Genomic DNA, 26,066 nt, shown 5'->3' with positions numbered 1-26,066 from the left:
ATTGAAAAGGACTTAAATGAGAAAGAAAGTCTTCCCCAAAGACCTTGTGCCACAGATTTTTTTCTTGCAATGGGAGTCACTGTCAAATTGCCTGAGTCACACATCTTTTCTTTCCAGTGTAACACACTCCCAAGGGACTTGTGGCTTCATCCTGAGCAAATTCAGTCAGCAGTGTTAGAGGGAATACTAAAAACTTCAAAGAATTATGAATCCAGCTCAGACCTCAGTTCCTAAAAGATTTCCTGAAATCTTCCAGGTAGAGACAGCATTACTTGTCATCAGACAATGGAGTGTCCCCTTCCATCGTATTCCACCATTGATGGCATTGCCCTTCCTTGGGCTTTCTCTGATGATTCTGACTTTTGAAAAAATCATAATCTCCAATACACATAATGTGTATTTGGACTTGTCACCCTCTCTGCACATGATGGTTTTCTACTTTATCACACTGTGATGAATTTCCTTTGATGGAAAACTGTTTTTACATACTATTATGGATTATTTCCATCAACTTTTCTTTCATTAAAAAGGCTTTACAATGAGAATAGACACTTGTACTCTGTAATTTGATTCAATTTTCAGTAGCCCTTTACTGTGACCTATTTTTTTCCGTATCTAGACATAGAGTTAGCTCTCAATTAAGGTTGAATGAATAAAACATTTTCTTCTTTATAAGAAGATCCAACCTAGTCAAGCTGTATGCAGACTTCAAATATATGTGTTTAAGGAATTCTAGGTATCTGGGTTTCTGACCTTATATCTGAAATCTCATACCAACTTCATTGACTTTGTTTATGTGGTACTGGAGAACAGGAAAGAAAAAAAGTAATACATAAGCATATCTTTACATAACTACAACAGGAAAAAAAATCCTCACCTCAAAGCTGCAAACCAGTATTTTAATCCACCTAAAACCTCTCCTCCTGTGGTTTTTCAGCCCTCTTAAAAAAAAAATACTTCCAGTGATGGCAAGCTCATTATCCTCCTCAAGGCAATTCAAACAACTTTCAGTTTAAAGAAAAGTATTCGGGGGCCAAATTACAGACAGTTGTGAGTGCTGTGCTAAAATATTTGGATAGCTTTCTGTGTTGGTCATCTTAATTAAGGGAACTCTGCAAAATAAACCACATTACCAACCCACATGGGAAAAGAAAACAATTTATATTGAACCTCAATGTCTCCTGACATCTGTGAAATCCTCATCCCCTAACCAACGTATTTGTTTATCCAGCAAATGTGTACCCATTTGGGTCACCATCTCATTAATGTACTATGAATGACTATGATTCAGTAACTGTATTGAATAGCTTTACTCTCCTTTCAACCTGAAGCTCCAATAAAATCATCCTGACATAAAGGAGTATCTTTCTAGTTCTGCAGTGGTCACATTGCTCTAGAAGGGTCTTTGAGGTAACCAACCCAAGCCATTTGTTCTCCATATGTGATCTAGCACAGGTTCCTTGTGTTCTGATTTCAATTATAGTCAACATCTAAGGTTGATCCCCAAGGGGCACATGAAGGGGTATGGGATACCCTAAGCTTCTTTGACAAACCCAGTAGTCACTGTCACAGCTGCCTTCACACAGGCCCTCTCCATTTCTAGTCTGAACAGTATCATAGTTTATTGTGCCCCCTCACCATCCCCCCTTGCCAGGTCTCTCATCCCTTCCTACTAGAATGCATTCTCTTACATGCACACCTGATCATGTCATCTTAATTGTTTGCCTCCTTGCCATCTGCATAAAATTCAGACTCCTTACTATGAAAATACAAAGTTGATGCTAACTTCTCCCTTCTTGATCTATCTTCCAACCTTGTGGGGTTAACTTTGTTCTTGGGTAGAATATGCTCCCTGCTGGTTCTCTTCCTCCCAGTCTTTGGCTACACCCATCCCTCAGAGCAAATCCCTACTGCATAGCTTCCAGGAAGCTGGTTTTCCCTCACATTTCCTTCCCCAGCAGGATAGGTTTATGCTCCACTGCATCTTGAGCTTATCTCAAATGCTAGCACTAATCACTCTGTATTGAAATAATTTCCTACACTACAACTTCCCCAAACCTGGAGTTTTTGGTAAGAACAGGCTGGGTTTATCTTGTAACATCAGGATGTAACATAGTGTAGTTGCCTCATATTGTGAATTCATGATGAATGCAGGTGCTCCAACTCAGAAGTGAATAAATATTCAGCACACTGGAAAATCTAATCATGCTGCTGAAGACGGTTCTATGGAATATACCTTTTGATTGAACTCTGAAGTAGCTAGGTAATGATTGCTTTTATTGGAAGCACTAAAATATTAATAGTAGTGATTTCTGGTAGTTTTCCCCTGGATGATGTCTTTGTCTTAATTTTTATATTCCCCAAATTCTGTATAAGGAGCCAAATGGATTACATTTATAACTAGAAACAAAGGTTAAGAAACATTGTATGTTATATTGCATTTGCATTTACCTTTATGGCAAATGTGTGCAGAGCAAAAAGACTGGAATAAAGTCCTTAAGGGGTGATCAGTGATTTTCTCTAGAGTTGGATAAGAGGTGACTTTTTTTCTTTTTCCTTCTAATTTGCCTTTTTCCTGTATGAGTATGTATTCCTTTTATAATAAAAAAGTTATATTTAAGTATTTAAAAATTAAAGAACATGATTGAATAATTGGAATAGTCAAATAATCAAACCACCTTCTATCAAGAGATTACTGAACTTACTCAAATCATATTTATTGTCAAGCCACTTAGTTATTCTGAGAACCCATGGAAAACAACATACATACAAGAATCTATCATTTAAAATGGAAAAATATAACTCTCCAAATTATAAAACTAAAAAATTTGTCTTAGACTTTTTGGAAGTTAAGTGTATCATTGGACTGGGAAGAGAACCTAAGTCCAGTTGTGAATTATAGAGTTGGTTTTTAACGGAATGTAACTATTTCTGTTGCCAAATCTATTATCCTTTGGTACATGATACACCAGAGATTAAAGTTCCATATATTTAGTAAAATATTAGTAAAAAATTAGTAAAATTAGTAAAAATTTAGTAAAAATTTACTGTGAAGCAGTAAAAATAGCTTTAGTCATAATTTATGCAGGTGCATATTTATAAGTAGAGCATAAATATTTGAGAAAAAAGCAAAGAGAAAGGTAGAAACCAACATTATTTTAGAATTTCTTTTTATTTTCTTCTTTAAATCCATATGCTTTGCATTTATTAGAAGTTAAAACTAAACACTCCTTTGCTATTTATCAAACAAGACTTCTCTCAATTGCATTTGGTGAGAGTGGAGTAAAAATCAGTTGATTATGGTTATTTATTGAAAAGGAGATTAGATATTAGTTTTTAGCCATTATGAGTTGTCTTAAAGTTCTTGAATATTATCAATTATCAATCAACTATATTATTATTGATAATGAATTGAAAATATGATTTACAAACTCATCAATAATTTTCATGAATGATTAAATGTCAGAGTAGACACTTCTAAAGTGTCCTCTAATCCGAGGCCTGAGAATGCTATCCTTAGAGCTACACAAATGCTAATACTTAGACACGGAAGGCCAGCAATGATTGAGCAATGGAAACATGGATGTACTTAGTACTTCATAATGGGCTGGGTAATATTTATTGTCCCACTGTGTCCTCAACACAATTCTATGAAGAAAGTCTATTAGAGTAGTCAACACCTTGTAATCTTAGCTGCTTATAACCTACAATGACAGAACCTCTTTCTGTCATGTCCATTGACAGGCAGTTCTGGACCTTGCTCTGTGTGTCCTGGGCTGACAGAAGAGCCAGCAGCAAAGGGAAGTGGAGCTTAAAGACTCTCAAGCCTCCGACTCAAATTGCAGCCTGGCCATGACAAACATCACTTATGCTCACAACTCATTGTTCACCACTAGTTGTCCGGAACCACCCAACCATAAGAGGGCAGGACAGGAAGTACAGTCCTACAGTGTGTGGGGACAGTCAGGAAATATTGGTGAATAGTACTAGCCACTACTACAGTGAGTGAATGTCACTAGTTTACACACGAGGAAACAATCTGCGAGAGGTCAGTTTGCCAAGTCATATAGCTAGTAAGTGAAAGGGCTGAGATGCTATTAAGGAATTAAGTGTGAATTCCAAGCCTACCCATTCTATGCCATCTAGAAAGACATAGATATATTAGAAGTAGAACAGAGATTAAGGTATCTCACTGGTCTCACTTTTGTGAACTCTGAAATCCCTTAGCTATACTTCCAGCTGCCTGCCTCAAAAGCTGGAGACTAAAAATAGTGACTTTTTTTTAAGATTTTATTTATTCATGAGAGACACACAGACTGAGAGGCAGAGACACAGGCAGAGAGAAGCAGGCTCCACGCAGGAAGCCTGATGTGGGACTCCATCCCAGGACTTCAGGACCACGCCCTGGGCCGAAGGCAGGCGCTAAACCGCTGAGCTATCCAGGGATCCCCGTGACTTTTTTTTTTTTTTAAACCAGAGCTGAATTCCTTATGCTAATGTTCTGGCCCATGGAGTTCTTGGGTAATTTATTGACTATCAGGAGCAATGTGACTTGCAAAGACTTGGAAGATGTTGTTAGCAAGATAAAGCCAAATAACCCTCAGAAGAGTCCATACTATCCATCCAATTTGCTTCCGTGATGTGTGTTTTTCATTAAGATGACTTACAGACAGGGCTGTTGCTTGCACAGGAGCATAGGAGCACAGTTCATATAGTACCCTGTGGTCCTGGCATAGGGTTGTGCAATGCATTGTTCAAAAAACATCTGTCCTCCTCCAGGGCACATGTCCTACTTTCCCTCCGATTTCAGCCCCTCTCCTCCATGGCATTTCACCTCTTATTAAGTAGGTGTTAGAAGGGAGGAAATTATCAGTAAAGCATTGAGAAGTCTATACAAATTTTGCCTTCCTGTTGAGGGAGGGCTTAGCCAATGAAAGTTCTGTCATTTCCCTTTTAGCATTTGACAACTTGTGACTTTCAGCACCTGCTGTAGATGGTGCAGCACCAAGCAAAAACACATTCACATTGCTTCTACATAATCTCCAGGAAGTGATCTCCACCTAGGCTGCACAAGAATACCCCAGGTGTTTTCAGAAAATCCCCTTGCCCTTTTCCCCACCCTTGGGATCTGATTTGATTGGCCTGGGATAGGGCCATGGATAGTTTACAAAGCTTCTCAGGTGGCTTTAATTGTAGCCTCTGTTGAGAATCACTGACGTAAGAAATAGTTAAAAAGTATTCTGAGACAAGGTTACTACTACGAAGTTCAACTTCCTAGACAACTGTACATTGGAGAACTATAACAGTGCTCTGTGAAAACAACAAAGAAAGATGAACTGTAATAGATTTGATTACTGCACCTACCAATTTGGTGTCTGGCCCACAATTTTGCCGAAGCTCATTAGTACAGCCACATTGCCAAATATGTTAGATCACTGGTTCTCTCTTTTTTAAAGATTTTACTTATTTATTCGTGATAGAAAGAGAGAGAGAGGCAGAGACATAGGCAGAGGGAGAAGAAGGCTCCATACTGGAAGCCCGACGTGGGGCCCAATCCCGGGACTCCAGGACCACGCCCCGGGCCAAAGGCAGGCACTAAACTGCTGAGCCACCCAGGGGTCCCCAGATCACTGGTTCTCAACTTTGTACTTAATGGTGGTTGTGAAAAGCTTTTAAAATTCAGACACCCTGTCCCTACCCAAGCCCAATTAAAGCAGAGGCTTTCTGGGTAGAGGACAGGTATGTTTTGTTTTGTTTTGTCTTTAAATGTTCTCTCGCTGATTCCAAAATGCAGCCAAAGTCAGGAACTACTAGTTACTTTTAGTCAATATTGTACTAAACTTCATAGCAACTTTTAAAAATTGGCTCTTCCTTCATGGGAACCAGTTACCTTGGCTTCCATGACTCCACACTCTCCTGTGTTCTTCTTTTCTTCCAATTTCTCTATTTTATGATGTCACTAAACATAACACTTCCCAAACAGGACCCTTGATCTCAGATATGTGCTTTTTGATGCCTTCTTTGCTCTCCTATGCAATGCAATATCTCCAGTTGTATAAGCCAGAAATCTGGGAGGTGATTTCAGTGCTGTCACTCCTCAGACCTTACCCACAAATCCAGGCCTTAGTCATATCCCATCTTGTCTACCTCCAAACACACTTCAAAGCCACCCTCTTCTCTATGCCTCCATAACTGCTTTAGGCATTTCTTGTCGCATCTTGTTGCCCTAAAACCTAGTGCCTTAAAACCATGAATGTTTTATATTGCATACAGCTTCTATTGGTCAAGAATAAAGGAATGGCTTACCTGGATGATTCTGGCTAGGGGTCTCTCATGAGACCAACATGAGATATTGGCCAGGGAGGCAGTCTTCTGAAAGCTTGACTAGCACTGGAAGATTGGCTTCCAATGTGGCACACTCACATGGCTGGAGGGTTTGTGCCAGTAGGTGGTGGGAAGCTTCAGTTCCTTCCCACATGGAACTCTCCACAGGGCTGCTTGAGTGTTCTCAGGACATAGAGGTTAGATACCTCCAAAGTGAGTAATCCGGGGGGAGGGGCAAGATGGCGGAGGAGTAGGGTCCCCAGGTCACCTGTCCTCAGCAAATTACCTAGAAAACCATCCAATCATCCTGAAAACCTACGAATTCGGCCTGAGATTTAAAGAGAGACCAGCTGGAACGCTACAGTGAGAAGAGTTCGCGCTTCTATCAAGGTAGGAAGACGGGGAAAAAGAAATAAAGACACAAAAGGCCTCCAAGGGGGAGGGGCCCCGCGAGGAGCCGGGCTGAGGCCGGGGCGAGTGTCCCCAGGACAGGAGAGCCCCGTCCCGGAGGAGCAGGAGCTGCACCGACCTTCCCCGCGGAAAGGGGCTCCCCGGGAATTGGAGCAGGATCCCCAGAAAGGCGGGGACGCCCTCGGGCTCCCTGGGACAGTAACAGAGGAACTGCGCCCCGGAGAGTGCGCCGAGCTCCCTAAGGGCTGCAGCGCTCGGCGGGACCCGGAGCAGCTCGGAGGGGCTCGGGCGGCGGCTCCGCGGAGGGGGCTGCGGGGCTCCGGGAACAGCTCAGCGGCGGCGGCTCGGGCGGAGGAAGAAGCTCCGCGGAGGGGGCTGCGCGGCTCCGGGAACAGCTCGGAGGGGCTCGGGCGGCGGCTCCGCGGAGGGGGCTGCGGGGCTCCGGGAACAGCTCAGCGGCGGCGGCTCGGGCGGAGGAAGAAGCTCCGCGCGGAGGGGGCTGCGCGGCTCCGGGAACAGCTCGGAGGGGCTCGGGCGGCGGCTCCGCGGAGGGGGCTGCGCGGCTCCGGGAACAGCTCAGCGGCGGCGGCTCGCGCAGAGGAAGAAGCTCCGCGCGGAGGGGGCTGCGCGGCTCCGGGAACAGCTCGGAGAGGCTCGGGCGGCGGCTCCGCGGAGGGGGCTGCACCGCCGGGAGCGCGAATCCAACAGCGCAGGCCCCGGAGCACAGGGCGCCGGGACACAGCCCAGGATCCGGCCTCCCCCGGGACAGGCAGAGGCCGGGAGGGCCCAGGACAGCAAGGACGCTCCTGCCTGGAACTGAGCAGATCAGCGGCCCCGCCCCGGAGCCCCCAGGCCCTGCAGAAGGAGAGCCCCGGAGCTACTGCGGGGGCTGGATCCAGGGTCCCAGAGCTGCCCCCGCCACTGTGGCTTCCTCCCGGGGCCTCACGGGGTCAACAACCCCCACCGAGCCCTGCACCAGGCAGGGGCAGAGCAGCTCCCCCAAGTGCCAACACCTGAGAATCAGCACAGCAGGCCCCTCCCCCAGAAGACCAGCGAGACGGACCAGTTCCAAGGGAAGTCAAGGGACTTAAACTACACAGAATCGGAAGATACTCCCCCGTGGTTTTTTTTGTTTTTTGTTTTTTTGTTTTTGTTTTTGTTTTTTTTTTGTTTTTGTTTTGTTTTGTTTTGTTTTGTGCTTTTTTTTTCTCTCTTTCTTCTTGATTTCTGATTGCTTCCCCCACCCCCCCTTTTTTCTTTTTTCTCCTTTCTTTCTTTTTCTTTCTTTTTCTTCTCTTTTTCCCCTATTTTTTTCTTCTTTCTCTTTTTTCTTTTTCTCTTTTCTTTCCTTCTCTCTCTTTTTCTCCTTTTCCCAATACAACTTGTTTTTGGCCACTCTGCACTGAGCAAAATGACTAGAAGGAAAACCCCTCAAAAAAAAGAATCAGAAACAGCCCACTCTCCCACAGAGTTACAAAATATGGATTACAATTCAATGTCAGAAAGCCAATTCAGAAGCACTATTTTACAGCTACTGGTGGCTCTAGAAAAAACCATAAAGGACTCAAGAGACTTCATGACTGCAGAATTTAGATCTAATCAGGCAGAAATTAAAAATCAATTAAATGAGATGCAATCCAAGCTAGAAGTCCTAACGACTAGGCTTGACGAGGTGGAAGAACGAGTGAGTGACATAGAAGACAAGTTGATGGCAAAGAGGGAAACTGAGGAAAAAAGAGACAGGCAATTAAAAGACCATGAGGATAGATTAAGGGAAATAAATGATAGCCTGAGGAAGAAAAACCTACGTTTAATTGGGGTTCCCGAGGGCGCGGAAAGGGACAGAGGGCCAGAATATGTATTTGAACAAATCCTAGCTGAAAACTTTCCGAATCTGGGAAGGGAAACAGGCATTCAGATCCAGGAAATAGAGAGATCCCCCCCTAAAATCAACAAAAACCGTTCAACACCTCGACATTTAATAGTGAAGCTTGCAAATTCCAAAGATAAGGAGAAGATCCTTAAAGCAGCAAGAGAAAAAAAGTCCCTGACTTTTATGGGGAGGAATATTAGGGTAACAGCAGACCTCTCCACAGAGACCTGGCAGGCCAGAAAGGGCTGGCAGGATATATTCAGGGTCCTAAATGAAAAGAACATGCAACCAAGAATACTTTACCCCGCAAGGCTTTCATTCAAAATGGAAGGAGAGATAAAGAGCTTCCAAGACAGGCAGGAACTGAAAGAATATGTAACCTCCAAACCAGCTCTGCAAGAAATTTTAAGGGGGACTCTTAAAATTCCCCTTTAAGAAGAAGTTCAGTGGAACAATTCACAAAAACAAGGACTGAATAGATATGATGACACTAAACTCATATCTATCAATAGTAACTCTGAATGTGAACGGGCTTAATGACCCCATCAAAAGGCGCAGGGTTTCAGACTGGATAAAAAAGCAGGACCCATCTATTTGCTGTCTACAAGAGACTCATTTTAGACAGAAGGACACCTACAACCTGAAAATAAAAGGTTGGAGAACCATTTACCATTCAAATGGTCCTCAAAAGAAAGCAGGGGTTGCCATCCTTATATCAGATAAATTAAAATTTACCCCGAAGACTATAGTGAGAGATGAAGAGGGACACTATCTCATACTCAAAGGATCTATCCAACAAGAGGACTTAACACTCCTCAATATATATGCCCCGAATGTGGGAGCTGCCAAATATTTAAACCAATTAATAACCAAACTCAAGAAATACCTTGATAATAATACACTTATACTTGGTGACTTCAATCTAGCTCTTTCTACCCTGGATAGGTCTTCTAAGCACAATATCTCCAAAGAAACGAGAGCTTTAAATGATACACTGGACCAGATGGATTTCACAGATATCTACAGAACTTTACATCCAAACTCAACTGAATACACATTCTTCTCAAGTGCACATGGAACTTTCTCCAGAATAGACCACATACTGGGTCACAAATCGGGTCTGAACCGATACCAAAAGATCGGGATAGTCCCCTGTATATTCTCAGACCATAATGCCTTGAAATTAGAACTTAATCACAACAAGAAATATGGAAGGACCACAAACACGTGGAGGTTAAGGACCATCCTGCTAAAAGATGAAAAGGTCAACCAGGAAATTAAGGAAGAATTAAAAAGATTCATGGAAACTAATGAAAATGAAGATACAACCGTTCAAAATCTTTGGGATGCAGCAAAAGCAGTCCTGAGGGGGAAATACATCGCAATACAAGCATACATTCAAAAACTGGAAAGATCTCAAATTCAAAAGCTCACCTTACACATAAAGGAACTAGAGAAAAAGCAACAAATAGACCCCACCCCCAGCAGAAGAAGAGAGTTAATTAAAATTCGAGCAGAACTCAATGATATCGAGACCAAAAGAACTGTGGAACAGATCAACAGAACCAGGAGTTGGTTCTTTGAAAGAATTAATAAGATAGATAAACCATTAGCCAACCTTATTAAAAAGAAGAGAGAGAAGACTCAAATTAATAAAATCATGAATGAGAAAGGGGACATCACTACCAACACCAAGGAAATACAAACGATTTTAAAAACATATTATGAACAGCTGTATGCCAATAAATTAGGAAATCTAGAAGAAATGGACGCATTCCTGGAAAGCCACAAACTACCAAAACTGGAGCAGGAAGAAATAGAAAACCTGAACAGGCCAATAACCAGGGAGGAAATTGAAGCAGTCATCAAAAACCTCCCAAGACACAAGAGTCCAGGGCCAGATGGCTTCCCAGGGGAATTCTATCAAACGTTTAAAGAAGAAATCATACCTATTCTACTAAAGCTGTTTGGAAAGATAGAAAGAGATGGAGTACTTCCAAATTCGTTCTATGAGGCCAGCATCACCTTAATTCCGAAACCAGACAAAGACCCCACCAAAAAGGAGAATTACAGACCAATATCCCTGATGAACATGGATGCAAAAATTCTCAACAAGATACTAGCCAATAGGATCCAACAACACATTAAGAAAATTATTCACCATGACCAAGTAGGATTTATCCCTGGGACACAAGGCTGGTTCAACACTCGTAAAACCATCAATGTGATTCATCATATCAGCAAGAGAAAAACCAAGAACCATATGATCCTCTCATTAGATGCAGAGAAAGCATTTGACAAAATACAGCATCCATTCCTGATCAAAACCCTTCAGAGTGTTGGGATAGAGGGAACTTTCCTCGACATCTTAAAAGCCATCTACGAAAAGCCCACAGCAAATATCATTCTCAATGGGGAAGCACTGGGAGCCTTTCCCCTAAGATCAGGAACAAGACAGGGATGTCCACTCTCACCACTGCTGTTCAACATAGTTCTGGAAGTCCTCGCCTCAGCAATCAGACAACAAAAAGACATTAAAGGCATTCAAATTGGCAAAGAAGAAGTCAAACTCTCCCTCTTCGCCGATGACATGATACTCTACATAGAAAACCCAAAAGCCTCCACCCCCAGATTGCTAGAACTCATACAGCAATTTGGTAGCGTGGCAGGATACAAAATCAATGCCCAGAAATCAATGGCATTTCTATACACTAACAATGAGACTGAAGAAAGAGAAATTAAGGAGTCAATCCCATTTACAATTGCACCCAAAAGCATAAGATACCTAGGAATCAACCTAACCAAAGACGTAAAAGATCTATACCCTAAAAACTATAGAACACTTCTGAAAGAAATTGAGGAAGACACAAAGAGATGGAAAAATATTCCATGCTCATGGATTGGCAGAATTAATATTGTAAAAATGTCAATGTTACCCAGGGCAATTTATACGTTTAATGCAATCCCTATCAAAATACCATGGACTTTCTTCAGAGAGTTAGAACAAATTATTTTAAGATTTGTGTGGAATCAGAAAAGACCCCGAATAGCCAGGGGAATTTTAAAAAAGAAAACCTTAGCTGGGGGCATCACAATGCCAGATTTCAGGTTGTATTACAAAGCTGTGGTCATCAAGACAGTGTGGTACTGGCACAAAAACAGACACATAGATCAATGGAACAGAATAGAGAACCCAGAAGTGGACCCTGAAGTGTACGGCCATCTAATATTCGATAAAGGAGGAAAGACTATCCATTGGAAGAAAGACAGTCTCTTCAATAAATGGTGCTGGGAAAATTGGACATCCACATGCAGAAGAATGAAACTGGACCACTCTCTTTCACCATACACAAAGATAAACTCAAAATGGATGAGAGATCTAAATGTGAGACAAGATTCCATCAAAATCCTAGAGGAGAACACAGGCAACACCCTTTTTGAACTTGGCCACAGTAACTTCTTGCAAGATACATCCACGAAGGCAAAAGAAACAAAAGCAAAAATGAACTATTGGGACTTCATCAAGATAAGAAGCTTTTGCACAGCAAAGGATACAGTCAACAAAACTAAAAGACAACCTACAGAATGGGAGAAGATATTTGCAAATGACATATCAGATAAAGGGCTAGTTTCCAAAATCTATAAAGAACTTATTAAACTCAACACCAAAGAAACAAACAATCCAATCATGAAATGGGCAAAAGACATGAAGAGAAATCTCACAGAGGAAGACATGGACATGGCCAACATGCACATGAGAAAATGCTCTGCATCACTTGCCATCAGGGAAATACAAATCAAAACCACAATGAGATACCACCTCACACCAGTGAGAATGGGGAAAATTAACAAGGCAGGAAACAACAAATGTTGGAGAGGATGCGGAGAAAAGGGAACCCTCTTACACTGTTGGTGGGAATGTGAACTGGTGCAGCCACTCTGGAAAACTGTGTGGAGGTTCCTCAAAGAGTTAAAAATAGACCTGCCCTACGACCCAGCAATTGCACTGCTGGGGATTTACCCCAAAGATTCAGATGCAATGAAACGTCGGGACACCTGCACCCCGATGTTTCTATCAGCAATGGCCACAATAGCCAAACTGTGGAAGGAGCCTCGGTGTCCATCGAAAGATGAATGGATAAAGAAGATGTGGTTTATGTATACAATGGAATATTACTCAGCAATTAGAAACGAGAAATACCCACCATTTGCTTCAACGTGGATGGAACTGGAGGGTATTATGCTGAGTGAAATAAGTCAATCGGAGAAGGACAAACAGTGTATGTTCTCATTCATTTGGGGAATATGAATAATAGTGAAAGGGAATATAAAGGAAGGGAAAAGAAATGTTGGGAAATATCAGGAAGGGAGACAGAACATAAAGACTCCTAACTCGGGGAAACGAACTAGGGGTGGTGGAAGGGGAGGAGGGCGGGTGTTGGAGGGGAATGGGTGACGGGCACTGAGGTGGACACTTGACGGGATGAGCACTGGGTGTTTTTCTGTATGTTGGTAAATTAAACACCAATAAAAAAAAAAATTTCTTTGAAAAAAAAAAAAAAAACAAAAAAAAAAAAAAACAAAGTGAGTAATCCATAAGAGAGCAAACAGGAGCCTGCAGTGTTTCTTTTGGCTGATTTTTAGTAGTCACACACCATCATTTTTGTATGGTCTTATTGGTTACCCAGATTAACTCTGTTTAATGTTCTAAGGAACCACACCAGCACGTGAAAACTGGGAGGAAGTGGATCGTGGGGACTGATTTGGAGACTGGCTAACACAACTGCCAATACTCTAAGCTGTGCTACAATCATTTCTCACCAATAATATTAAAATACCCTGACTGATCACTTCTAACTTTGTCATTTCAGCGTTTTCTATAAAGCAGCCATAATGATGTTTTCCCCCCCACAATGACCTTTTAATAGAGAGAATTGGATCATGTCATCTGTCTGCTTGCACCCTTTAAATGCCATTATATTGAACTTAGAAAGTCACACTCCTTACTCTTCTCTGCAAGTCCTCAACATCTGATTCTAGCTTCTCTTTCAACCTCATCCTCCACTCTCTCCCCTCCACCACTGTCTTTGTTCAAGGCCATTCTGGTCTTCCTTGGAGCGTGCTCCTTACCAAGCCAGGCTCTCTCTCACTTCAGAGACTTTTTATTTTTATTTTTATTTACTTATGGTAGTCACAGAGAGATAGAGAGAGAGGCAGAGACACAGGCAGAGGGAGAAGCAGGCTCCAGGCACCGGGAGCCCGATGTGGGATTCGATCCAGGGTCTCCAGGATCGCGCCCTGGGCCAAAGGCAGGCGCCAAACCGCTGCGCCACCCAGGGATCCCTCACTTCAGAGACTTTGAGGTGATTTCTTGTGTACAGTTTGTCTCCCTCACTCTCCTCTCATTCTGGCAGCTGCCGCTCATTCTTTAGGTCTTAGATACTTTCTCAGAGAAGACCTCTGGGCCTCCCAATCTAAAACTTCACCCAGTTACATTCATCACAATTCATAATGATACTTTGTGTTTACTTACTGTCTTTACCCATCATGGCAGCAGGTGCCAAGGGAGCAGTGAGTGAGCTTTTTTCAGATTCTACACTAGGTGCCTAGAATGCTGACAGGAAACTAGAAGATCCTTAATATTTACTGCAAGCAACGAATGAACGAATGACTTATAGTCTTTAAGTGAGGATTCCACTTGAACTCTCGCTCAAGTTTCAATTTGTGTTTCTCTTAAGCTTTGCCATCAATTCCAATGCTAGAGGTGAGAAAATAGAGCTGGGAAAACCAGACACAAACAGAGAAGTTTAGATAAAAATGAAAACTATTCTCTCTTTATTCTGGTAATACTTTTTCCTCTAAAGCCTGAAAAGGATTAACCTTTTTGGACTATTGATTTTTAAAAATGGTGCAGAAAAGATTTAAGAACATTCTGCTCTATTCAAAATGATTTCTATAAGTAGAAAAGGTGATCTAGAAAAGCCCCAAACCAATTACCGCATTTGAATAGATAAGTACATTTTATATATTTTTTTGTCAGACACTTCTCACCAAATGGCTTAGAGAATATCATCTGTTCTTGTTTTTTTGTGCATTCCTACTCACACATATCAAATGAGGAAAAGCCCAAGGCGAGGTGCTCACATTTGCATCATAAAACACGTGGCACATTTAGAAATTGGCACTATACGAGTAACTTTCATGCTGCAGAACACATTTATCTGCTGATGTGTGGTCTAGGAAGTGTTTTTATCCTACCAGTTCTGCCTCCCACCCTACCCTCCAAAAAAGAAACACTCTTTTTTTAATATATAAAGATTTTATTTATTTATTCATAAGAGACACATAGAGAGAGGCAGAGACATAGGCGGAGGGAGTAGCAGGCTCCATGCAGGGAGTTCATTGTGGGATTTGATTCCAGGACCCCGGGGTTATACCCTGGGCAAAAGGCAGCCTCTCAACCACTGAGCCACCTAGGCATTCCCAAAAAGGAAACACTCTTAAAAAAAAAAAAAAAAAAAAAAAGGAAACACTCTTGCAAAGTCATTTGTAAAGGGGTTTTTGAAACCCCTTGCGCACTGCTAATGTGCAATTCCTTCATTTTTTCAGAATGATTGACAATTTCTACGCATATTGGAGCCTGGGGTAGAGTTGAGACTCAAATAGAAGCATGGTGGAGTAAGGGGAGCCCTTGACCAGAGGGCACTGATTTAGAAGACTTGTTTCAGACACATACATAGCTGTGTTAGGAGTGGCAGAGGGGAGGGCTAATATAGTCCAGTAGAAAGAAACAGGGAAACACCAAGAAACAGATGCAGGAACTCGGTAGTGTAACAGGGATGGAATAGCATAAGAATAAACCTCTCTACAGGGGACCAGGCACTAAGGAAGTAGTACATGCATGATTTTCAGTTGCTTACCAAGACTAATTTTAAAATAATTTAAGTGTATATTACCTTACATTTTTGATATGGCAGGAAAATCCCTTCAGGGATTTATAAAGCAACCATATGGATTTGGGTAAGTATTTGATTCCTATTTAATTCTGCTGATTCTCCCCTTACCCTAGGAATTTCCTTGATTTTAGTAACACCACAGTCGCTGGCACTTTTCAAAATGCTTGAAGGGCAGCCCTTTTGTACTAGGGCCCATAACACAAACCAACTTAATCAAAAGAGAAAGTGATGGCCCATGAAGCTTAGGACCTCCAGGGGTAGACCCAGAGAGACTGCACATAACACTTGAAGTGTGTCTCCTTCCTGGGCTTGGGGGCAATCACTCTCCAGTTCCCCTGCTCCTTCAGCTCTACTTAAATTTACATGAGCTCCAATCTCAGACAGAATGTGCATGTACCACGGCACAGAGGTCCACCCACGGCACCAGGCTCACAACCTGTCAGAATCTCAAGTGAAGAGGTAGTCTTTCCCAATCAGGTCAGTAAAAACCCTGGTTGGGTTTTCAATGGATCTGGTTTGGGCCTCTTTCTCCACCCAGTTTCTCTTTCTGTTCTCATTAGACTGCCTTCCTTTCATCTCTTGGAACAAGTCTGCCCTGCAAAATGCTATTCGTTCCATCAGACTCTTCTCTTCCATCAGGGCCAACTTAATTCCCCATCCTTCAGATCTCAGCTAAAATGCCATTTCATTGGTGTGAAGTAATCTGATGTTGTAGTGAGTTTCTACATTGTCTCAGGATAGGGTACCTTGCAGCTATACAAGGCTAGCACTATGCTGATCTCCTGGGATGCCTCTGATAATGAGAAAACATGACATCTAGGACTTTATAATGTATGGTTTAAAATTCAAAATTCCTCTGGAAGCAACCTGTATTAATTTAACTAGACTTTCTAGGATGTATAGATTGATAGTTTGCATCTGTTTTTAACAGGTCATACAGTCTTCCTGCATTTTCATATGCCTAGTGGTACAAAAGACCCTTCAACAAACATGTATCTGGGCCCATGGTTCTTTTTCTTTTTTTTTTTTTTTTTTAAGATTTTATGTATTTGAGAGAGAGAGAGAGAGAGAGAGTACAAGTGGGAGTGAGTGGCAGAAGCAGAGGGAGCAGACTTCCTGTTGAGCAGGGATCCTAATGCAGGATCCCAAGATCATAACCTGAGCTTAAGGCAGATGCTTTAACTGATTGAGCCTCCCAGGCGCCCCTGGGCCCAGTTATATTGATAGTATATAATCTGAAGATGAAGTGTATCCTATCCTAAGTAACTAAGAAAGGCCCTGGGGGTGGAGGGGTGGTATGCCTGGAATCTTAAAGCCATATATTATTGCCTATGCTCTGTCTTGCTATTATCATACCCTTTACCTGTATTAAAACCTACCATCAGCATTGGTGAGGATGTAGAGAAAGGGGAACCCTCTTGAACTGTTGATGGGAATGCAAACTGGTGCAGCCACTCTGGGAAACTATATGGAAGATCCTCAAAAAGTTAAAAACAGAACTACCCTATGATCCAGCAGTCACAGTACCAGGTATTCCCTCAAAGAATAAAAAAATACTAATTCAAAGGGATACCTGTATCTCAAAGTTTATAGCAGCATTATCTACAATAGCCAAATATGGAAATGGCCCAAGTATCCATAGATTAATGAATAGATAAAGTTGTGACATATATCAACAATGGGATATTAGCCATTAAAAAATGAAATCTTGCCATTTGCAATGACATGGGTAGATCTAGAGAGTATTATGCTAAGCAAAATAAGATAGCCAGAGAAAGACAAATACCATATGATTTCACTCATGTGGAATTTAAGAAACAAAACAAATGAGCAAAGGGGGGAAAAAGAAAATCAAACCAAGAAACAGACTCAATTATAGAGAACAAACTGATGGTTATCAGAGGGGAGGGGGATGGGTGGATGGGTGAAAGAGGTGACTGGCATTAAGAGTACACTTATAGTGGTGAACACTGAGTAATGTAGAGAATTGTTGAATCACTATATTGTATACCCAAAACTAATATTACACTGTATGTTAACTAACTGGAATTTAAATGAAAAAAGAAAACCTTACATGAGTATATGCTGTGGAATCTTGTCTTATGATAATTATCCAAACTTGTGTGATTATCAAATATGTATTTTGTGGTTATTCTATTAAAACATGTCTCTGCTACCAGACTGTAAGCTCTACAAGGCAGGAGCTATGCCTGATTTTGCATTTTATTTTCTCCTCACATGTTTGATATGTGGCGAGTCAGGATTCAACCAGGGAAACAGAAAACCACTTTGAGTACTATCGGAGGGGAAGTTAATGTAAGGATTTGGTGGTGCAGTTGATAGAAGTTGGGTAGCTACTAGGACACAAGAAGGCAGTCCAGATATTAACAAGCTGGCATCCCCAAGCTGGGGGGACAGGAGGAGGTGGTGATACCACCAGAACCCAGGAACCAGTTTCACCTGGTGGGACCTGGAACCATGGTGGGGTGGTGAGGGGGGAGCTAGTGCCACAGGGAGACAGATACATCTATTGCATGGGAGCTACCCAAGGCAAACAGAGAAATTTCTCTTATTCCTTTCTTTTCCAATCTTTTATGAGTGTCTGCCTTTGCCTAAATCCATCTGGAAGCCAGGTGATGCAGAAACCTGGGCATCTCTCCCTGATAGACCACGTGGGGAAAGCAAGAACAGCTCCAGGATTGTCAATATCAGTGCTCAATAAATATATGCTGAATGAATATGACCAAATTGTGTGCAGAGAAAGTGTTGCTGGTTGATTCAAAATTCTAGTGGTGCAGTCTTGAAAAGTCGAGATCTACAACAAAAATGCACATTTTACAGAGAACAGAGCTCTCCCATGGAGGGCAGAATCTGGAGACACATAGTCTGCCTGGCTGTGGTCATGTCATGATAATTCTATTCTGACCAATCCTCCTTCTGGCTGACACTCTTCTTTCTTTAGTTGTGCAATATGTTGCTTTAGCTTGGGATCCATTTAAACTTGTCAGGAATACTTTTTCTATTGCTCATTACATTCTTTCTGTCTTAATTTCATTACTTAATTTTTGTGAGGGAATTCTTATTTTTCTTATTTCCAACTTCCTTAAGAGAGGAGCATCATGTTGGAGCTTCCATGCCTCAACAACAAAGAACATAATATCATCCCAGGTTTAAAGACATACATGGATATGTCAAATCATCTTATAAAAAAGTCACTAAACCTATGGAAATCAAATCATCTTTTATGTATTAGTTCTTCAAAGTCTTATTATTGAAGATAAAAGGGAAAGGCCATCATTATTAATCCTGAATACACACACACACACACACACACACACACACACACACACATATGCATCACATAATACTCAACTATTTATCCGGTATAAAAAAATTCTCCAGTGAGTTCCAGACTATTAACAGAATATTCAGTTCTTCTTTGCCCAGATAAAATTCATGATGTAGTAACAATTACCTAAAGATCTAAGAATGTTAGCATGAGCTTATTTGATGTGCACAGATGCCTCATCTGCCTTCATTTATAAATTCCCCCCAGGATCCAAATATTTGGAAAATAATAACACAGTTCAGATGACTATTTACTTCAAACTTATAACTGCATGTAGAAAGCATCTAAATTCTTCACTTTCTTTCTTGTTATATCACCTTCCTCAAAAACAAACTACAGCCTGAGTGGTTCTCTTGGGCACTTTCATGGCTACATAAGGAATATGCTAAACTGTGAATTCAATAAAAATTGCTAAATTAACTGCACTAGGAGTGATTCACTTGTACCAATTAGACATGACCTTATTCTGAGCATCCTCTGTCTCTCATGGTTATAATTTTCAATGATTGATAATGCTCAACTCAAGCTTGAAGAAACAAATTATTTTCTCCTTTTACATAGCCGCTGAACTGGTTCTCGTTGCTGTACTTACTCATTCTTTATCCTATGGGAATGATTTCAACAAGTTTGAAAGTTTGTAAAAGTTACATTTTTTTTTAAAAGAGCTTGTCATACAAAATGAACCTCAAGAAGTCACCATCAAAAACTTTACACCCCAACTTTGCACCCATAAATGTGTCCCTTGTAACAGATGCTACCAGATTGCCCTTATCAGCTGGCACACCCTTTGCTCTATGGCTGTGGCTGGCAGCTCAGAGCTACCTCCTCTAAAGGACTGCCTTTGGCTGACCTTAGCCAGCTTGTCTCTGTGAGGTTTCTGTCCCCCAGGAGGCCGGCCAATGACTGATGCAGGGTAGACACAATAGCCAGCCTCCTTCCCTTGGGCAGGGCAACCCCTGTGGTACAATTCATCCTCCATGGCTCCCTGTGGAGTCAGACAGACTCTGACTTTCTTTTCCTAATGTCCTCTCCCTGCTTTATCCTGGCATCTCTCAGGCCCAGTCCCCGCTAGGAGCACTCCTGCAATAAAGCATTTACACAAGAGTTTCTATCTCAAGCTCTATTTCTACGGAGCTCAAACTAAAACTCCATTTTAATAACCTATTTTGATTCTAGAAGAAGTTGGTTTGGCTCTAGAAACAAAAAAAAAAGTCAATGTTTGGGCCACTAGAATTAGTATGGCTGGAATTAGTAACTATTTTCATAGCAAATGGACAATGTTCATTCACCCAATGTTTCTCTATTAGAAACTAGATGAAGAAAATGTCTATGTGTTTAAATCATTTCAACTGACAGTCTGAAGGTTATTCTGCTTCAACAAACCTTTACTCTTCTGATTCTCTAGGTCTGGATCTTCATCCCTGTGACTTCTTTTGGTTTACCTTGCCCCTAGAGACTGGAAGAAGGTAAAAAAACAAGTCATTTATTGAGCACTGACTGTGTAGACACAAAAGTAGAAACCTTACACGTGTAACTTCATTTGAGTCTCATGGCGGTTTGTTGAGGGGCAGATTATTATCCCTACTTCATAGAGGATGACCTTGGGATTCAAAGACCATTTGTAACTTGATCCATGTATATGCAGCTAGTAAATGGTAGAGTGAGGATTCAAATCCAAGTCTGCTGACTACAAAAGCCACATTCCTAACCAATTTACACAGTGTCAATTTAAAGATAAGAACAAGCATAGAAGAGAGTATTTCCTTCTAAACTTAAGCATCTACATCTACATTTCTGCATCACTGTTGGTGTCTCTTTTCCCATACTGTACCCACCCTCAGCTTCTGCATGCTTCCTAACCAGCAGTTCCCACATGACCCACAATTCAACTCATTGAATTGCTGTTGAGCACTGGAATAGCCTTACCAGTAGCCTTACCAGTACTCCCAAGGCTGGTTATTAACAGATGTAGGAATCTAAAAGCTCAGTCCTTTTTGCCTGTTCTCTATAGCTCCCCATGGTTAAAATGAAGCTGGGGCTTCACCAGTAAACTCATCCTTAACTGGCTTCTTTAACTTCTCTGTTTTGTTTACCTTTGCACCCCAACTGGTTTCCTCAGTTGCATTTTATCAACAAATCATCTGCTCCTGAATTCCTGGCTCAGTGTCTCCTTCTGAGTGAATCATAACTGAGTCAATATACATAAAGGAATAAAACGGGCAAATACTAATAAAATTACCTTGGCATTCTGGACTTCTGGAGGAACTTGTTTTGTTTTCCCAAGAAATAATTTTGTTGTTAATTGAAAAGTAATACACACTCATTGTTAAAAAGGATAAAAATATAAATTAAGACAATAAAAGTCCATTCAGAATTCTAAAGCCCAGAAAAACTACTATTTGAGTGTTGCATATTTACACGTCTGAGATTACTATACATACCATTTATACTGTTTTTTAAAAGATTTTATTTATTGGAGCACGTGAGTGCACAAATGGGGAGAGGGGTTAAGGAGGAAGGAGAGAGAGAAGCAGACTCCCCACTGAGCACAGAGCCTGACTTGGGGCTCAATCCCAGGACCCTGGGATCATGACCTGAACCGAACCCAGATGCCTAACTGACTGAGCCACCCCCAGTGCCCCTATACTGTTTTTTTTTTAAATTTCTTTGACATGCTGTTTTTATGCCAATAAAATTTCCTTTACAAAATATTTTTTAAGCTTACATAGCGTTCTGTACTATAATTTTTGGGGGTGGGACCAAGCCCTCAGGTGATGTTGCTGGTCCATGGACCACTCTTTGATTAGTACTGATGGCATTATAGGGCCATCAAAGAACTCTGGCTTTGATCTGTTTGGGTTTAGTGTTAAACATGAAATAAACTTGGACACTTGAATGTTCTCTCAAACAATTTCCATTCAGACATGTTGTTGAGCCATTTAAATGAATATAAACATATTTGGGAAAGATAATGAAAGAACTTGACATTAATACTTCCTCTCAGTGTACATTTGTAAAGGGCTGAAGGTGATCACAGAAGACCACTATATGCAACTAGCACTGAGGAAGTGTTGTATTCACTAGGGTTACAGCAGAAAGTTAGACCCTTTGAAAGTCTGCAATACCAACTTGTTCCTGAATAAAACCATGGGTAAAGGCATTTCTCACCATATTTAAGAAATAAAATGTCCCCTAATTATTTGTGGAAACAATCTGTCTTGTTCTCAGGAGCTGCCTTGAAGGGGCTTCCACTAGCCAAATCAGGGAAAATTTGAGCATCAAAATAATGTTAATAAAGGCTGATAACTCATTTATTCTAAAAAAAAAAAAGGAATACATGGGTCCATACTGATTTAAATATATGAGTTAACGGGGAAGAAGAAATAGCTCTGTCCCAAAGTAGAGAGCCAACTAAGAAATGTAGAACGAATGATGAAACTAGAAAATCATGACAGCTATCACCATAATAACTACTTTTAGGCAAAAATCATGAATGTTAAAACTAGGTGAAAATTATGGGGGTAACAGAATGTCTATATAGTTTTATAGGTTCTATTCATAAGATACTAAGTGCAAAGGAAAAAATAATTTTACAATAAAGAAATACCACTTTACCAGATGGATACCACTTTGACCAAGAGATTAAAGTTCACAAACTTCACATCAGATATCAACATCGCATGCCTCCTGATACAATACTGAGAAGGGCATAATCTCACATCTGTGGTATCCTGCCTAAAATGTATCACTTGAAACTATCTTGAGGAAATATAAGACATCAAAATTGAAGGACATTTTACAAAATAACTGACATATATTCTTCTAATGTATCAATGTCATAAAAAAAAAAGATTGAGGAACTGTTTCAAGTTAAAGAGATAGATGGGACAACTAAATGTAGCCCATGATCTGGGATTTTCTTTTGCTATAAAGGATATTTTTGGGACAAATAGCAAAATATGAACAAGGCCTATAGACTAATTAATTCAAATATTAATTTCCTAATTTTGACAGGTATAATATGACTTTGTAAAAGAATCTTTGTTTTTTGGAGATATGTACTGATGTCTTTAAGGTAAGGGACAACTTATCTTTAACTGACACTCAAGTAGTTCAGAAAAAAATCACACACACACACATATATGGAGAGAAACAAAGAGGTAAGCCATGCGATTAACATGTAGGTAATCTGGGCGAAGAATATAGAGGAATTCTTTGTAAAATTCTTGCATCTTTTCTGTACATTTGATGTTAACTCAAAACTTTAAAATGATTAAGAATAAGCATCTACATACAAAACTCATAAAACAAAGTTTAGTTCTAATAGCGAACCTCCAGGCTCCATACTACAAAACTTGTAAGGAACTCCAACTTCAGCCTGCCTCAAGGGAAGGTGACCTGGTTAGCTTCTCTCTCACTCATCCAGCCTCCCCCCATCCCCACCCCACTCGCTAGCTCCATTAAAGGTTCTTCCACAGGTGGAAAGTGATGGAGGGGATAAAGTAAAGGGCTTTTGTCATATATGGCTGACAGGGTTGTAACCTAGAGTTGATGCTCTATGGGAAGGCAATGTACTAAAATGAACTCTTTCTGTCAATGGGGCTTTTGCGGGTATTTTTGAAGCTCTTGCCCAGCACTTACTGCATTTCCTACCGTGGGTTATGCCCCACCTAGCTTTTTACTCAGTAGTCCACCTCCAGCGATGGTTAGTTTTATGTCTCAATTTGGCTACATTATAGTTCTCAGTTATTCAGCCAAACACTAATTGTAGGTATTGCTATGAAGGAGCTGTGCAGATGCAATTAACATCTACAATTAGTGGACTTAACTAAAGGATATTATCCTCCATAATCTGGGTGAGACTGATCCTCTCAGTTGAAAGGCTTTAAGAGCCCAACTGAGGTTTCCCTGAAGAAGAAGAGATTTCACTTATGAACTGCAGGGACAGCTTTCAACTAAGAGTTTCCAGCCTGGACTTCCTGATGGCCTGCTCTACCAGTCCTCACAATCATGTAAGTCAGCTCCTTGCAATAAATCCTATCTATTATCTATCTATCTATCTATCTATCTATCTATCTATCTATCATCTATCATCTATTACCTATCTATCTACACTACTGGTTCTATTTCTCTTGTAGAATCCTGACATATCTCTTTTCCAGGTATAAGGCCCCTGGTCCAGGTCCCAATGGATAACTGTAAAGTTTCATGGTGAGTCTTTTAAATCCTGCCCTCTTTATCCCTTGCCCGCCCTCCCCCAGGCACTTGCCTTGAGAAAAAGCCACATATGGTGTCTGGTCATTCTTTATCATATATACATTATTTGGCATCTGGAGATTTTGCTCGAAGTTTCAGCTAGTGTATGAATACCATTTAAAACTGTTTCTCAATTGCACGAGACCCTAGGGGCACATCCCTTCTTTCTGGGGAAATGCTTATTTTATAGTAAACAGAAGATAAGGGAATGCACTTTTGCAATATTTGCTAGGGGGACTCAGAATTATAACTAGTACTGTAGCTGTTATCTTAGTTTGGGTTCTTCCAGAAGGAACCTTGATACAAGGGTTTAGGTATATGTATTTCAGAGGTGATCTTCAGATAAAGACCTGAAGGTATGAGAGAAATGTAGGAGGATGGGGGAGGGAAGGCAGCCGATGGGAAGGGAATATTATCAAACTACCAGGGTGGACAATGTGATCTTAACCTCTCAGGGGAACCTCTAGGAACAAGCACTTCCAAACAATCCAACCAGAGCAGTAGGTTGCTGGGGAGTTAATACACAGCATCTGTCCACTCACTGGTTGAGAGCTGCTTCCTCCAGGAGGCTCCTATTCTCAGGAACTTGGGTCCTACTGTACAAAGTTTAAGTGTCAGAGGCAGCCTTCCAGCATTTGGAAGTCAGGCCTGCTTCAAACCCAAAGCTGAGGAGAAAGGGGGAGAATGCTGACAGCATCTACCAGAGGTGCTAAAGTTTCTTTGACTCCAGGTGTCTAGTACATCCCAGTATCTAGTACATGTGTTGTTGTGTAAAAAACAAACTCCTTCCCTAATGTATTACAACTACTTTTCTTCTCTACTATTAAATTTTTTTCATCAATTTCCACTAGAATTATATCTTTATCAAACATAATGATGTACATCCTGTAAATTTTTTGACAATAATGCTATGTTTATGAACAAAATGCCATTTATTCCATGACATCCTTAAAGAAGATGAGTGGGTTTGTCCAGAATTGTATGTAATTCATTGCAAAATAGAATACACATTCTCTAGACAGCTCAGAATATTTATAGTTGTTAGAGCAAAAACAAATATTTGGTTACAAATTCTTAATTTGCCGATTGCTTTGGCTTTGATGGAAATACCAACTTTCTCTCAAGTCTGGTCCCCGGGCCTCAAAACGTTGATCCCAAGAAGCAACTGCTGTGATTTAGGTCTTGAAGGTGGCTTCTATGGCTTTAGCTTTTTCTGTGATGTTCTTCTGAAAGGGCATCATGAAGTCTTCAAAGTCCACCTCATAACTGAACCTCTCTCGCAGCAACTCCCTTTTCCTGATCAGCTCTGCTGTTGTGGCTTCAGGACTCCAGGTCTTAAATAAACCACCATATTCAGAGCAGACATGAGTAGGAGAGCCAGCAAACATGCCAGTATCCAGACAATGTCCAGTATGGTTAATTTAAAACTGTCAAATTTACTTCTAAAACAATATAACTTATGTTTTCCTCTTATGTGACATCAAGTGGTTATATGGGCATCACTATTTCTGATGGTGACTAGTTGGATGACTAAAATGCTTTTCAATTACCTCTGATGATCCTCTGCTATTCATTTTTAGAATGTCAAAACAAGGAATCGATGGAGTTAGAAGATCATTTAGGTGTGCCACCTTTATGTCTTATGGGGAAGTCCTAAGAAAATTATTCTCATAGTAGAAGGTAGAGGGGACTGGTGGTCTCTTATTCAGCATGGTTTGATGGGCATTGGTAAGGCCACACTTGTTCTCCAAAGATGTCTCCAACTCCTTAATTGTGGATATTTTAGGAAGCTACTGAATTAATCCAGTGTTGCTTAGTATGAAACTCCCAAGTGAGATGGTAGTAAGGGTACAAAGAGGAAGGTTAAGGTCTGAGAAGTACCAAGAAAATATATCTA

The 26,066-nt window shown here is 40.9% G+C and overlaps 1 protein-coding gene across 6 annotated transcripts in view; it reads right to left on the bottom strand.

Annotated features, from left to right (window-relative positions):
• Window positions 1-26,066, bottom strand: part of ANKEF1 (ankyrin repeat and EF-hand domain containing 1) — a 56,455-nt gene that overhangs the window by 7,426 nt on the left and 22,963 nt on the right. For 4 of the 6 annotated variants that reach the window (XM_041733507.1, XM_041733509.1, XM_041733511.1 and 1 more), the window contains one exon: window positions 24,204-25,503. In XM_041733507.1, the coding sequence (XP_041589441.1) occupies window positions 25,345-25,503 (159 nt within the window). In that variant the 3' untranslated portion in view covers window positions 24,204-25,344. Of the gene's footprint in view, window positions 1-20,006; window positions 20,370-24,203; window positions 25,504-26,066 lie in introns of those variants that run through there. The other 2 variants (XR_005984470.1, XM_041733508.1) reach the window with 2 other exon arrangements.

The sequence above is a fragment of the Vulpes lagopus genome, chromosome 18 (genome assembly GCF_018345385.1).
Source record: "Vulpes lagopus strain Blue_001 chromosome 18, ASM1834538v1, whole genome shotgun sequence".
Lineage (NCBI taxonomy): Eukaryota > Metazoa > Chordata > Mammalia > Carnivora > Canidae > Vulpes > Vulpes lagopus.
This window is presented reverse-complemented; position numbering and strand designations above follow the sequence as displayed.